The following is a 16,709-nucleotide window of genomic DNA, read 5'->3' on the forward strand; positions in this document are numbered from 1 at the left end:
GCCTCCAAGGCAGGTGCATTATGAGAGGATCCCACCAGAGACTGCTTCTCCAGGAAGTGCAAGTGCATTATGAAATGAGCAGAAGGTCTCCACCAGACTACTCCATTATGCATAATGGGAGGAGCAGGACCTCACCAGAGATCACTCCTTCAGAATGTCCATTATGGGAAGAGCAGTAGGACCCCACGAGACTTCTCCAACACAGGTGCATGATGGGAGAAGCAGGACTCCACCAAAGACTACTTCTCCAGGACAGGTGCATGATGGGAGGAGCAGGAGGACACAACCAGAGACCACTTATCCAGGATAGGTGCATGATGCTAGGACCAGGAGGACCTTACCAGAGACCGCTCCTCCAGGACATGTGAATGATGGGAGTAGGAGGACCTTACCAGAGATCACTCCTTAATAACAGGTGCATGATGGGAGGACCCCACCAAAGACCACACCTCCAGGACAGATGCTTGATGGGAGGACCCAACCAAAGACCGCTTCTCCAGTGCAAATGCATGATAGGATAAGGACCCCCATCGCAGACTGATTCTCCAGGTCAGGTGCATGATCGGAGGAGCTGGAGGACCTCACCAGTGACTGCTCCTTCAGGACAGGTGAATGATCGTAAGAGTGGGAAAACCCCACTAGGGACTGCTTTTCCAGGAAAAGTGCACAAGGTGAGGGGTGGGAGGTCTCTACTAGAGACCGCTTCTCTAAGACACATGCATGATGGGAGGAGGACCCCTCCATTGACCACTCCTCCAGGACAGGTGCATGATGGGGAAACAGGAGGACCTCACCAGATACCACTTCAACAGGCCTGGTGCACCATGGGAAGATCCCACCAGAGACCGATCCTCATCAGGTGCATGAAGATCCCCACAAAAGATTGCTTTTACAGGACAAGTGCATTATGGGAGGAGCAGGAGGACCCCACCAGAGAAAACACCTTTGTGCATGATGGGAGGAGCAGAACATCAGCAGAGACCACTCCATCAGGACGTGCATGACGGGATGGTTTAAAGAAACCCCACCTGTGACAATTCCTTTAGTACAGGTGCTTGATGGGATGAGCGGGAGGACCTCACCAGAGACCACTTGTCCTGGGCAGGTGCATTACAGGAGGAGGAATGAGAGGACCTCCACCAGAGACTGCTCCTTCAGGACAGGTAAATGATGGAAGGAGCAGGAGGACTTACTGACAGGAAAATGTGAAGTATTTCCTATTGCCCTAAGGTACACACACCGAGCTCCTGCTGCCCCACCCCCATTTAGTTTGTGCGGTGTAAGGGTATATGCACATGGTGCAGATTGTCCTGCGTGTTTTTCCACACGGATTTAGCTAATTCCGCAGGTAAAATGACCTACATTTTACCTGCGGATTTGATGTGGATTAGCCTGCGGATGTTCCCTGCGTTTTGACACCTGCGGATTCCTATAATGCAGCAGGTGTCAAAACGCTGCGGATCTGCACAAAAGAACTGACATGCTGCGGATTTAAATCCGCAGAAAATCTGTGCAGAAAAATCTGCAGCATGTGCATAGTGTTTTTCAATTCTCATAGACTTTAATGGTACTGTGCAACTCAGCAGAATCTGCTGCGGATCCGCAGGGCCAAATCCACTGCGGATCCGCAACAGAATCTGCAACGTGTACACAGACCCTGAGCTTCACACGAGCTCACAAGCGATCCTCCCCTCACAGATGCAACCCCCCTCTCTCTGCTTCTGTAAAATTCTATCCTCTCCCCCCTCCTCTCAGCACATGATCACTGTTACAACATCTGGCCAGCTAAAGCCGGTTTTTTTTCAGCCAAAATCTTCTTTGTCTATTCCAGGTCGAATATTAACACACTATAATCATAGAGACAGGAAAAATATATTTCCAGAATCAGCATAATTAAAGCTACGCATGGCAGCATTTTTTTGGCTTCCAGGTTCCCCAGAAACCGGAGACATAATTTCTGCCCCCAGTAGCCCAGACGCGGCATATTTGGTCTCAAAAGATAATTTCGTAAGAGAAAATATAATGCCTCTGTCGTCACTATATGAGCCCCCCAGCCAGAGATATGGCAAGTAGAAGTTTTTAATAACTTTCCAAAAAGGGCGTACATCCTCTAACACAGCCCACCAAGTGAGGTCAGCAAGGGAGGAGTCCTTAAGTTTAAGGGCAAACTATAAAACAGGAACATCCATTTTGTAGAGTGTTCAGATCAGGGGATGACAACATCCATGGTGTGGACTGAATCTTTTCTTTGGGAACTCCCCTCATCGACACGTCATACCAGTGACTGAGACGTAGTAAGTTTCATATTTTAATCCCTTTTACTTTATAGATGTCTGCATATACTGTATTTTGTCTCCTCTTGTAATATCTTTTGTAAACACTGCCTATATTTTCTGGAGTAAACTTATAAATTTGCTAGCTTCGTTTTCCTTGCTCTATGATCGAACCAACACGTACTACACGCCAAAACACGCTACCTTTTGGGTTGGTTCCTGACCCCATATAAGCTTTAGTATCAAACTGGTGGAAGCATAGCATCCTGATGGTATCAGGGAACCCTGGCAGTGAAGGATCGGAGATTTGTGTGTATTTCCAGCCCGGGATTGGTGATATACACACCAGCCTCACTGCTGAGTGCCCGATAGCCAGTACGTGACAAGGCAGCCTCTCTGGCAACTACATACCCTAGGTGCAGTTCCCTGACTATGCTGAGGTTAAGGGGGGAACCAGAGAGCTTCAAGTTCCTAGCCGGAACTGAAGGTGGAAACAAAAGTTTCTGGGTCATATATACAGCTCTGGAAAAAATTAAGAGACCACTTCCAAATGTTCAGTTTTTCTGATTTTCCTCTTTATATTTTTGAGTGAAATGTAAATTGTTCTTTTATTCTATAAACTTCTGACAACATGTCTCCAAATTTCCAAGCAATAAATTTTGTATTTTTTTTCTGACAAAGAAAAATGTTCAAAATTAAAAGAAACAACAGTGCTTTAAGACCTCAAATAATGCTAAGAAAACAAGTTCATAATCATTTAGAAACAACAATGCTGTTTTACCTCAGGAAGAGTTCAGAAATCAATATTCTGTGGAATCCCCATGATTGTTAATCCCAGCTTTCATGCATCTTGGCTGCTTTCCACCAGTCTCTCACACGGCTTTTGGGTGACCTTATGCCACTCCTGGGACACACATGTAAGCAGTTCTTTGTCTGATGGCTTGTGACTCTCCATCTTCCTCTTGATTACATTCCAGAGGTTTTCAATGGGGTTTAGGTCTGGAGATTGGGCTGCCCATGACAGGGATTTGGTGTGGTGGTCTCTTAATTTTTGCCAGAGCTGTATGTATAAATGATTTGTGACACCATAGACCGCTCCTCTAGGACAGTTGCATGATAGGAGCAGGAGGATCCCGCCAGAGACCACTCCCACAAGACAGGTGCATGATGGGAGGAGCAGGAGGAGCTCACTAGAGACATCTACATTCTAGATGAACCATGGGAGAACCCCAACAGATTGCACTTTGAGGACAGGTGCATGATGGAGAAGCGGAAGGGCCCCACCAACGATTGCTCCTGTAGATCAGGTGCATTATGAGAAGAGGATCCCACCAGAGACTGCTTCTCCAGGACATTATGGGAGGAGCAGGAGGACCTTACCATAGACTCCTCCTCCAGGACAGGTGCATTATTGTAGGAAGAATGAGGTCCCCGACCAAAGACCACTTTTACAGGACAGGTATATGAAGTGAGGAGCAGAAAGACCCTACCAGAGTTCGCTATTCCAGGATAACAAAATTTATATAATTTATACAATGTGATTTTCTGGATTTTATTTTTTATATTCTATCTCTGAATGTTGAAATTAACCTTCCCTTAAAATTATAGACTGTTCATGTCTTTGTCAGTGGGCAAACTTACAAAATCAGCAGAGGGTCAAATAATTATTTCCTTCACTGTACATGTAAGCAGAAAGACCCCACCAGAGACCGCTCCTACAAGACTTGTGCTTGATGGGAGGAGTGGGAAGACCCCACCAGAGACCGCTCCTCCAAGACTGGTGCTTGATGGGAGGAGGAGCAAGATGACCCACCACAGACTGCTTCTCCAGGACAGGTGCATTATGGGAGAAGAGAGAAGCAGGAGGACCCAACCAGAGACTGCTCCTCCAGGACAGGTGTCAGGAAACTATTAATGTCCGGGCTACCCCACTAGAGCTGAATTACTGCCCTCCCCCCATTGGTTTGTGGAAGACTGAGCTCCATGTGCAGTCATACAGCTGCAAACCCCACTCCCCCATCCTTTCAGCAGATGGTCACTTTTATTACTCTGGCCAGATAAGTGTGGGTTTTCTTTTCCCTCCAAGATTTCCTTTGTCCTAATCCTAAAATGCTCAAACTCAAATTTAATAACTCCTGTTAAACCTAGAAACAGGAGTAGATTTCCAGGATCAGGATAATTGGGGCTACACACGGCAGCGCTTTGCGGCCTGTGGGGTCATCAGCAACCTGGCAAATGAGTTTCTGCCCCCCACTAACACACAGACAGGCCGTGTTCGGTCTCAAAAGAAAGGTAAATTCGCAGGGGAAAATATAATGCCCCTACCATCACCCTGTGAGCTCCCCAGCCAAAGATATGGAAGGAGAAGCTTTTAATAACTTTTCAAAATAGGTGGTCCTCCCGGGAACAGCCCATAAGTGAGGTCAACAAAGGTGGGAGTTCCTAAGTTTATGGGCAAACCATAAAAGAAGAACGACCATTTTGAGACGCGTTCAGATCCCCGAACAGCCAGACACCAGGCTGTGGACTGAATCTTTTCTGTGGAATTCTCTCCTCCCCTTTATCGACACATCATTCCTGTGACTGAGAGAGTAAGCTTCCTAGTTTAATCCCTTTAATTTGTATCTGTCTGTACATACTGTATTTTCCTCCTTTTGTAATATCTTTTGTATACTGCTCAAAAAAATAAAGGGAACACTATTCCATTTGCAACAGGCTGTTTGTTGGGCAGCACGGTGGCTCAGTGGATAGCACTGCAGGAGTCCTGGGTTCCAATCCCACCAAGGACATCTGCAAGGAGTTTGTATGTTCTCTCCGTGTTTGTGTGGGTTTCCGCCCACATTCCAAAGACATACTGATAGGGAATTTAGATTGTGAGCCCCATCGGGGACAGCGATGATAATGTGTGCAAACTGTAAAAGCGCTGCAGAATATGTTAGCGCTATATAAAAAATAAAGATCATTATTGTGTTCCCTTTATTTCTTTGAGCAGTATATTTTTGTAAACACTGCTTATATTTTCTGTAATAAACATATAAATTTACTAGTTTCGTTCTCCTTGCTCTATGACCGAACCGACACATACTCCGTGCCAAATATTGCTACCTGTGGGTTGGTTCCAGACCTGATATAAGCTTTAGTATCAAAAGAGGAACTGGTGGCAGCATAGCATCCTGGTGTTATCGGGGAAACCCTGGCAGTGACGGATCGGAGGTTTAAGTGTGTATTTCCTGCCCGAATCTGGTGATATGCATACCACTCTCACTGCAGAGTGCCCGATAACCAGTACGAGACAAGGCAGCCTTTCCAGCGACTACTTACCCAAGGTGCAGTTCCCTGACTGACCTGAGGATAAGGGGGCACCAGAGAGCTGCAAGTTCCTAACCGGAACCGAAAGTGGAAACAAAAGTTGGGTTATAGCTCTGACAACAGGTAATTTATTGGAAGAGCAGGAGGACCCCACCAGAGACCGCTCCTCCAGGACAAGTGCATAAATGGACGTGCCAGAGAACCCCACCAGAGACAACTGCTCCAAGACAAGTACATGATGGGAGTAGGAGCAGGAAGATCTTACCAGAGTCAGCTCCCTCATAACAGGTGCATTATGAGAAGAGGAGAAGGACCCCACCAGCGACTGATTCTCCAGGTCAGCTGCATTATTGGAGAAGTAGGAGGACCCCAACAGAGACCTATACTAAAGGACATGTGTATGATGGGAGGAGAGTGAGGCACCCACAAGACCGCTCCTCCAGGACAGGTGGATTGTGGGAAGAGCGGGAGGACCTCATGACGGGAGGATCCCACTAGCGATTGCTCCTCCAGGACACGGGCGTGATGGGAGGAGCAGAAGGAACCCACCAGAGACCGATCTACCAGGACATGTGCATTATGGGAGGAGCAGGAGGATACCACCAGAGACAATTCCTTTGTGCATGATGAGAGGAGGAGGACCTCACCAGAGACCACTCCTTCATAACGTGCATGATTAGAGCAGTGGGAGAGACCACACCGGAGACCACTCCTTCAGTATAGGTTCTTGATGGGAGGAGGAGGACCCCACTAAAGACTGCTCCTCCAGGACAGGTACATGATGGGATGAACAGGAGGACTCCAGCAGAGAAACCACTCCTTTGAGTACGATGACAGCAGTAGAATCCCACCAGACACCACTCCTCTGTGTATGATGGGAGGAGCAGGAGGACCCCACTAGAGACCCCTCCTCCCACCAGACACCGCTCCTTTGTGTATGATGGGAGGAGCAGGAGGACCCCACCAGAGACCACTCCTCCAGGACAGGTGCATGATGAGAGGAGGAACAGGATGATCCCACCAGAGATGACTTTTCCAGGACAGGTGAATGATAGAGGAGGAGCAGGAGGACCCCACCAGAGACTGCCCCTCCAGGACAGGTGAATAATGGAAGGGGGAGTAGGAGGATTCCATCTAAGACCGCTCATCCAGGAAAGGTGCTCCAGAGGCCATTACAATGAGCAAGTGCAGCTGTGTCTCGGACTTACACATTTTCTGCTGTAGAATTTTATATTATTACATTTCTACACCACATAATAAACAGTCATAACACTGAGTATGGGAGGGTGAGGGGGTGTGAGGACAGGCGGACCACCATATTGCCTGGCCCTCTGCTCCATCACATAGCTGCAATGTCCGGCTCTCCAACCGAGGGTAGCACCAGAGGCCGCTTCTTTTACTTTTCCGTACTTGGTACTTTCAGAGTATACCGAGGACATCACCCTCAGCCAAAACTCCCCCTACCCCCCCTCAGCCTCCCCCCGAAGCTCCCCTTACCGCCTCAGCCCCCGTCGATGCTACCCTTCCCCCCTGACAAGGTCCCCTTCTCCCACCTCAGCCTCCACTCTCCTTCCCCCCCTCGGTTTCCACCGACGCTCCCCCTCAGCCTCCCCCGAAGCTCCCCGCCGACACTTCTTCCCCCCGACGATGCCCCCTTCTCCCCCCTCAGCCTCCACTTTCCTTTCCCCCTCAGTTTCCACCGACGCTCCTCTTTCTCAATGCCAACGCCCCTTTCTCCCCCCTCAGCCTCCACTCTCCTTTCCCCCCTCAGTTTCCGCCGACGCTCCCCTTCCCCCCCCCTCAGCCGACATGTCGCTCCCCCTGCCGACGTCCCCTTCTCCCCCTTCCTTCCCCCCTCAGTTTCCGCCAACGTTCCCCTTTCCTTCTCAGGCCCCACCTGCGCTCCCCTTCCCACCATAAGCCTCCACCTCCACCCCACGCCATCCCCCCTCAGCCTCCGCCCCTTCTCCCCCCTCAGCCTCCAACCTCCTTCATCCCCCGACGCCCCCTTCAGCCTTTGCTGATGCCTACTTCTGCCCCCTCAGCCCCTTCCTTGTGCGCTAGCTCTGTGGGAATTTTCCGGCTTTCCTGGAAGGCACGTACGGCACCCGCAGGATGCTGGGAGTCTCTTCCATCACCCGCACCAGCAGGTTGTCGATGTAGTCCTCCAGCTCCCGGATGTGGCCATCCTTCTTCTTCAGCAGCTCCTTGTGCTTCACCAACTCCTGCTCCACCTCCATGCGAGTCAGGTGAGTGTAGGGGCTCGGACCCTCGAAAGGATTCTAGAAGGAAGAGTAAATGTGGACTTGTAAGCGGACTCCTCTTCACACCCTGCTCCTTTGCGGACCCCCACCCCCCCACAATCCCTGAGCAGCCGGGCACCTCAACCGCTGAAGTGCAGAGGAGCAGCCGGGGTGTGACCACGAGGATGGTGGAGAATAGGCAGGAGGGTGGTGGAGCACGGTGGTGGTGGAGTACGGTGTGGGAACACAACGGAAAAGCATAGCGGCAGAGCATGGTGTTGGGAGTACGGGGCAGAGCAGGGTGCAGGAGCACAGTGGGGGAGTATGGCCGCAGAGCACGGTGGGGTAGTGTGGGGACGGAGAATGGTGTGGGAACAGGTTGGGGGAGTATGGCGGAGGAGCATGGTGTGGGAGTGTGGGGGCAGAGAACGGTGTTGGAGCAGGACGGAGTGCGGGAGCGGAGTACGGTGTGGGAGCAGGGTGGGGGAGTATGGAGGCAAAGAACGGTGTGGGAGCAGGGTGGGAGAGAGCGGTGTTCAGCACTCTGTGGGAGAAGGTTGGGGGAGTATGGCGGCGGAGCACGGTGTGAGAACAGGGCGGGGAAGTATGGCGCCGAACCATGGTGTGGGAGTGAGGGGGCAAAGCATGGTGTGGGAGAAGGTTGGGGCGTATGGCGGCGGACCATGGTGTGGGAGTTCGGGGGCGAAGCACGGTGTGGGAGCAGGGTGCGGGAGAATGGCGGCGGAGCACAGTGTGGCAGTACAGGGATGTACTACGGTGTGGGAGTACGGCGGCAGAGCAGTTTGGGGGGTTTTGGCGGCGGAGCAGGGTGTGGGAGTGCAGGGGCTGAGAACGGTGTGGGAGCATTTTGGGGGAGTATGGAGGCGGAACACGGTGTGAAAGCAGGGTGGGAAAGTATGGCGGTGGACCATGGTGTGGGAGTGCGTGGGCAGAGTATAGTGTGAGAGCACGGTGTGGGAGTACGGGAGGCGGAGCAGTATGCGGGAGTATGGCGGCAGAACAGAATGTGGGAGCAAGGTGGCAGAGCACGGTGAGGCAGTACGGGGATGGAACACAGTGTGGGAGTACGGGGGCGGAGCAAGGTGTGGGAGTATGGCGGAGGAGTACAGTGTGGCAGTACGTGGGCAGAGCAGAGTGTGGGAGCAGGGTGCGAGAGTATGGAAGCACAACATGGTGAGGCAGTATGGGTACGGAGTACGGCGGCGGAACAGGATGTGGAAGCAGGGTGCGGGAGTATGCCAGTGAAGCTCAGGCATGCGCCCTGCGTCCCCTATCTTTATCACTGGGGGCGCAGGCCGTGCGCAGTATGCGTTTGGCGGTGCATGCGTCCTTTTGACGGTGCGCCGACCTGCGCCAAACGCAACCTGCTGCAGTTTGGTTGCGCCGGCGCACCGTCAAAAAGGCGCATGCGCCACCAAACAGTGATAAAGATAGGGGATGCAGGGCGCATGCAGCGTCATGCGCCGGTAGGCGGAGCTACCGGCGGAGGAGCGGCAGGGGGCGGGGCTTAGCGGCGGCCGTGCGCAGGCCGTCGCTGCGCTCAAAAACGCTAGTGTGCAACTAGCCTTAGGCTGGTTTCACATTTGCGCTTTTGTGCGCAGCGCATCGTGCGCACCCGCACGGTTGCGTTTTTTTGCGCATGCGTTTTTGAGTTAAACAAGTCTAGAATGTTCTCTAGACAATGGAAAAAATGACACGCCTAAAAACGCATGTGCATAAAAAAACGCAAACGCATGCAAAAACGCATGTAAGGCTAGTTTCACATTAGCGTTTTTTTGCGCAGCGCATCGGGCGCATAACAAACGCAAAGAAAAACGCAAAACAAACGCGCGTTTTTTAAACGTCATGCGCACGCTGATGCGTCAAAAAAACGCAGCGTTGGTTGCGTTTTACATGCGTTTGAGTTTTTTTATGCACATGCGTTTTTAGGTGTGTCATTTTTTCCATTGTCTAGAGAACATTCTAGACTTGTTTAACTCCTGGCGCGAAAGACAAAAAAAGCATGAGCACGAAAACGCAAGTGTGCGCAAGACCATGCGCACGTCATGTTAAACATAGGTGTGCAGTGTACATGCGCACGGGTGCGCACGATGCGCTGCGCACAAAAGCGCAAATGTGAAACCAGCCTAAAACGCAACCAACGCTGCGTTTTTTTGACGCATCAGCGTGCGCATGAAGTTAAATAAACTCGCGTTTGTTTTGCGTTTTTCTTTGCGTTTTTTTATGCGCCCGATGCGCTGCGCAAAAAACGCTAATGTGAAACTAGCCTTAGTGTGGCAGTATGTGTATGGAGCATTGTGTGGGAATATTGCGTCGGAGCACAGTGGCAGTACGGGGACGGACCATGGTGTGGGAGTATGGCGGAGAAGCACGGTGTAGCAGTTCGGGAACGGAGTACAGTGTGGGAGTACGGCGGCGGAGCAGGGTGCGGGAATATGGCGGTGGAGCACGATGTGGCAGTACGGGAATGGAGTACGGGGGCAGAGCACGGTGTGGGAGCAGGGTGGGGGGAGTATGGCTGCGGAGCACAGTGTGGGAGCAGGGTGAAGGAGTATGGCGGCGGAACACGGTGTGAGTGCAGGAGTGGAGCACGGTGTGGGAGCAGAATGGAGGAGTATGGCAGCGAAGCACGGTGTGACAGTATGGGGAAGGAGCACAGTGTGGGAGTACGGGGCGGAGCAGAGTGCAGGAGTATGGCGGCGGAGCATGGTGTGGGAGCAGGGTGAGGGAGTATGGCAGCGGAGCACGGTGTGGCAGTACAGGGATGGAGTACAGTGTGTGAGTATAGCGGCTGAGCAGGGTGTGGGAGCAGGGTGCAGGAGTATGGCAGCGGAGCACGGTGAGGCAGTACGGGTATAGAGTACGATGTGGGAGTGTGGGGGCAGAGCACGGTGCGCAAATATGGTGGCGGAGTACGGAGTGGCAATACGGGGACAGTATGGTGTGGCAGTACGGCGGCGGAGCATGGTGTGGGAGCAGGGTGAGGGAGCATGGCGGCAGAGCATGCATAGTGTGGCAGTAAAAGGACAGAGTACTGTGTGGAAATATGGGGGTACAGCACGGTGTGGGAGCAGGGTGGAGTGTATGGCGGCAGAGTATGGTGTGGGAGCAGGGTGCGGGAGTATGGCGGCGGAGCACGCATGGTGTGGCAGTAAAAGGATTCAGTACGGTGTGGGAATATGGGGGCACAGCACGGTGTGGGAGCAGGGTGGAGAGTATGGCGGCAGAGCATGGTGTGGGAGCAGGGTGGGGGAGTATGGCGGCGGAGCAGTGTGGGAGTGTGGGGGGGCAGAGCACAATGTGGGAGAAGGTTGGAGGAGTGCGGGAGCGGAGTATGGTGGTGAAGTACGGTGTGGCAGTACGGGGAAGGAGCATGGTGTAGCAGTATGGGGAAGGAGCATGGTGTAGCAGTATGGGGAAGGAGCATGGTGTAGGAGTACGGGGAAGGAGTAAGGTGCAAGAGTATGGCGGCAGAGCACGTTGTGGCAGTATGGCGACAGTAGAGTGTGGGAGTACAGGGGCGGAGAAGAATGTAGGAGCAGGAGGTGGAGAAGAATGTGGGAGCAGGGTGTGGAAGTATGGTGGCGGAGCACAGTGTGGCAGTGCGCGAACAGAGCATGGTGTGGGAGTATGGTGGTGGAACAGAATGGAGGAGTATGGCAGCGAAGCACGATGTGACAGTATGGGGAAGGAGCACAGTGTGGGAGTACAGGGTGAAGCAGGGTGCAGAAGTATGGCGGCGGAGCACCGTGTGGGAGTGCTGGGGCGGAGAACGGTGTGGGAGCAGGGAGGGGGAGTATGGCAGCGGAGCACGCTGTGGCAGTACAGGGATGGAGTACGGTGTGTGAGTACGGCGGCTGAGCAGGGTGTGGGAGCAGGGTGCAGGAGTATGGCAGCGGAGCACGGTGTGGCAGTACAGGGATGGAGTACGATGTGGGAGTGCGGGGGCAGAGCATGGTGCGGAAGTATGGTGGCGGAGTACGGAGTGGCAATACAGGGACAGAGTATGGTGTGGTAGTACGGCGGCGGAGCATGGTGTGGGAGCAGGGTGCGGGAGCATGGCGGCGGAGCATGCACGGTGTGGCAGTAAAAGGACAGAGTACGGTGTGGGAATATGGGGATACAGCACGGTGTGGGAGCAGGGAGGAGAATATGGCGGCAGAACATGGTGTGGGAGCAGGGTGGGGGAGTATGGCGGCGGAGCACAGTGTGGGAGTGTGGGGGGGCAGAGCAAATGTGGGAGAAGGTTGGAGGAGTGCGGGAGCGGAGTATGGCGGTGAAGCACGGTGTGGGAGTACGGGGAAGGAGCATGGTGTAGCAGTACGGGGAAGGAGCAAGGTGCAGGAGTACGACGGCAGAGCACGATGTGGCTGTATGGCGACAGTAGTGTGGGAGTACAGGGGCGGAGAAGATTGTAGGAGCAGGAGGAGGAGAAGAGTGTGGGAGCAGGGTGCGGGGAGTATGGTGGCGGAGCACAGTGTGGCAGTGCGTGGACGGAGCATGGTGTAGGAGCATGGGGGCAGAGCAAGGTGCAGGAGTATGGCAGCAGAGCACGGTGTGGCAGTATGCGGACAAAGTACAGTGTGGGAGTATAAGGGCGAAGAATGTGGGAGCAGGAGGTGGAGAAGAGTGTGGGAGCAGGGTGCAGGAGTATAATGGCGTAGCATGTTGTGGCAGTACAGGAACAGAGCAGGGTGTGGGAGTACAGCGGCGGAGTACGCTGTGGCAGTACGGGGAAGGAGCACAATGCGGGAACAGGGTGCAGGAGTATGGCGGCGGAGCAGGGTGTGGGAGTACAGGGTGGAGCAGGGTGGTAAAATAAAGCGGTGGAGAACAGCGTGGGAGCGCAGCAGAGAACAGCTGTAGCACATGTTTCTAGTGGGCACAGAGCGGAGCTGTAGCTGCGGTGGAGATGATGTCCGCACACGCCGATACTGGGGGTTGTTCTACAGTCTGGGAATGTGTGATTACTGTAAAGCAGTGGTTCCAAACCTTTCTGACCTTGAGAGCCACATTCAGCTCCCACCCCCCTCAAATTAGTGTCAACCAAAGCCCCCATTACAGGTATAATGATAACCAAAGCTTTTCCACAGAAATCAGTCCAAAGCAGTACACAGAGATCCAGGGGTTCCCACAATCCCCCCATTCAGTATTCTCCCATCAAGGACTCCCTACACACTGTCACCTCCAGCTAACAGGTAGGACCATCCTCCAGGGTACCACACCTAAAACATCTCTAAACCCCTAAGACCAGTATATGTGCACCCAGATCTGCTCTTCCGTGTAAGCGACACAATTCACCATTTTGAGATGTGCTCCTCATACCTGTTTGCTAGACCTGGAGCTAATGCACAAAGCTGGCCGACAGCCGCGAGCCACATGTGGTTCCCGAGCTAAAGGGTGGGGACCCCTGCTGTAGAGGATGGAGGCAGATAGCGACACAGCACAGCACAGCTGGCCCTAGCACGACACAGAACTGCACCACCCGACACGGCATGGCACAGCACAGCAACGCCTGCCTCAGCACGACACGGCATCACCTGACACAGCACTGCACGGCACAGCACAGCATCGACCGCCCCAACAGGACACAGCACCGCACCCCCCAGCATGACACTGCATCGCCCGACACAGCACGGGGCACAGTACTGCACCACCCGACGACATAGCACAGCACCGCCCGCCCCAGCACGACACTGCATCGCTTAACACAGGACTGCACCGTCCGACACAGCACGGCATGGCACAGCATCGCCTGCCCCAACAGGACTCTACATAGCCCAATACAGCACTACACCACCTGACAACACGGCATGGCAAAGCACAGCATCTCCCACCCCAGCATGACACTGCATCTCCCAACACAGCACTGCACCATCCGACACAGCACGGCATGGCACAGCACCGCACCCCCCAGCATGACACTGCATCGCCCGACACACCACTGCACCACCCGTCGACACGGTATGGCATGGCATAGCACAGCACCACCCGCCCCAGCACAACACTACATCACTTGACATAGCACGGCACAGCACTGCACCACCCGATACAGCATGGCATGGCACATCACAGCCCGCGCCAACACTGCCCGGCACAGGACAGCACGGCAGGTCTCTGACTCCATTATAGGTGATGGCTCTCACTGATACCGGCCAAAGACGATGAGAAACTGCGCTACCCACCATACGGCTTACCCCACCCCCACCATACGGCTCACCACACTCCCACCAATGGCTCACCACACCCCCACCACGGCTCACCCCATCCCCACCACACAGCTCACCATACCCCAACACAGCTCACCCCATCCCCACCACGGCTCATGCCACACCCCCACCACACGACTCACGCCACACCCCCACCACAGCGCTCACCCCACCCCATCATATGGCTCACCCCACCCCCACAATATGGCTCACCACACCACCACCACCACACGGCTCAACCAACTTATACGGCTCACCCCACCCCCATAGGGCTCTCCTCACCCCCACCACACGGCTCACCACACCATCACATGGCTCATCCCACCCCACCACACTGCTCATCACACCCCGACATGGCTTATCCCACCCCACTGCTCACCCCACCCCCACCACTCGGCTCACCACACCGCCACCACACGGCCCACCACAACATTCACCCCAACCAACCACACAGCTCACCCCACCGCCTCCACTCCGCTCACCCCACCCCCACAATACGGCTCACCACGCCACCACCATACAGCTCATCACACTCCCACCACGGGGCTCACCCCACCCCCACCACAGGGCTCAACCACCAACCACACCCCCACCACACGGCTCAAACAACTTACACGGCTCACCCCACCCCCACAGGGCTCTCCTCACCCCCACCACACGGCTCACCACACCATCACATGGCTCATCCCACCCCACCACACCGCTCACCCCACCCCCACCACACCCCGACATGGCTCACCCCACCCCACCCCCACCACTTGGCTCACCACACCGCCACCACACGGCCCACCACAACGTTCACCCCAACCAACCACACAGCTCACCTCAACGCCACCACTCCTCTCACCCCACCCCCACAATACGACTCACCACACCACCACCATACAGCTCATCACACTCCCACCACGCGGCTCACCCCACCCCCACCACAGGGCTCGGCTCTCCCCACCCCCAGGCTCACTCCACCGCCACCACACGGTTGACTCCGCCACACGATTCACCCCACCCTCGCATTTCCCCTGGGGGTTCTCACCGGTGGTCCGTACAGTGGGGGGAACATCTCGACTCCTTCGCTTGCCCGTTCTATTTGTGCTGTCATTTCAGATGATGAAATCCTGAAATAAAGTAATAAATGTCAGGACACACGGAGGACACAGAGCGGGGGGAGAGGCAGGTCTGACACAGATGTGGGGGAGACACCCGGGGGTCACAGAGGGAAGGGGCAGGACTGGGTATACAGATGTGGGGGTGACACCAGGGGGGCAGGTCTGTGTACACAGATGTTGGGGTGGCACCCGGGGGTCACAGAGGGGGAGGGGCAGGTCTGTGTACAGATTTGGGGGGGTTTAAAGAGGGGGAAGGGCAGGTCCGTGTACACAGATATGGGGGTGACACCCGGGGGCACAGAGGGGGAGAGGCAGGTCTGTGTACACAGATGAGGGTTTGACACCTGTGGGGCATTGCGAGGGAGGGTCAGGACTGTGTACACAGATGAGGGTTTGACACCTGTGGGGCATTGCGAGGGAGGGTCAGGACTGTGTACACAGATGTGGGGGTGACACCTGTGGGGCATTGAGAGGGAGGTTCAGGACTGTGTACACAGATGTGGGGGTGACACCTGTGGGGCATTGAGAGGGAGGGTCAGGACTGTGTACACAGATGTGGGGGTGACATCCAGGGGTAACAGTGGGGGAGGGGCAGAACTGTGTACACAGATGTGGGGGTGAGACCCGGGGGCACAGAGAGGGAGGGGCAGAACTGTGTATACAGATGTGGGGGTGACACCTGGGGGCACAGAGAGGGAGGGGCAGGTCTGTGTATACAGATGTGGGAGTGACACACGGGTGGGGGGCATCAGGTATGGCCGCACTGTATGTTCCTATGTCTTTGAGCTGGATGTTGGTATCCATGCACAGGGGTTGGGGTCACAGATGGGCGATGACCCCACGGTGGATATCCCTGGGTCACCAGCGCTTTTCCTGGTTCCTGGGTGCCGATCGGCCTTTCTCAGCAGGCGTCCTGCGTTCATCCCCGCACATCTCTGTAATTACCCAGTCTCCATCTAATTACCCCTTCCCACCCTGGCGACCTCGCTAATAACATCCCCAGTTCTTCGCGGTTCTGACGACACTTTCCAAATTCTCACCTGTCACCGCTGCAAATTGAGAAATTTTCACATCTGCTGATTAGAAAACCAATTGTTATCCTGATAACGGAGCGACGCTCCGGAGGACACGCATTCCTGTCATGTTCACGTTACCCTCTAGAATAAGTCACAGCCATAATTCCACCCAGCCGCCGGCTTACACCTCAAGCACCAGGGCTCTACATGTAATGTACAGGAGCAGCTCCACGTGTATGTGAGCCTTCAACACCAGACGGCACCACGGTGTGACAGCCCTACACAACCAAGATGGCGGCACAATCAGTCCCTATACAACTGTATTGTAAGGGAAAGTCAGTATGGCATCCCCATGGGGAGCAGTGCTGCCACCTGTGCCATGTGGTGAGACACCCTGTGAGGCTCCATGTAGGATCAGTCACACATGGTGGGGCCGTATGGTCTCAGCACTTGACAGGCTTATATCCTCGATATATATATATAGCACAGCTGTGTATGCGCCTGTCTTCATTAGACATATCTGCCCAAATTA

General features: G+C 54.3%; 1 protein-coding gene across 1 annotated transcript in view; it reads right to left on the reverse strand.

The window, feature by feature from the left end:
- Positions 1–6,778: 6,778 nt before the first annotated feature.
- The window catches only part of RAB11FIP2 (RAB11 family interacting protein 2), a gene marked incomplete at its 5' end in the record, with an annotated part of 48,827 nt that continues 38,896 nt past the window's right edge, over positions 6,779–16,709 (reverse strand). The window contains 2 exons of the mRNA XM_073559896.1: positions 6,779–7,864; positions 15,089–15,170. Of these exons, the coding sequence (XP_073415997.1) occupies positions 7,643–7,864; positions 15,089–15,170 (304 nt within the window). The remainder of the gene's footprint in view (positions 7,865–15,088; positions 15,171–16,709) is intronic.

Source organism: Dendrobates tinctorius, unplaced genomic scaffold, assembly GCF_039654945.1.
Source record: "Dendrobates tinctorius isolate UK_male_01 unplaced genomic scaffold, ASM3965494v1 ptg000279l, whole genome shotgun sequence".
NCBI classification, from domain to species: Eukaryota; Metazoa; Chordata; class Amphibia; order Anura; family Dendrobatidae; genus Dendrobates; species Dendrobates tinctorius.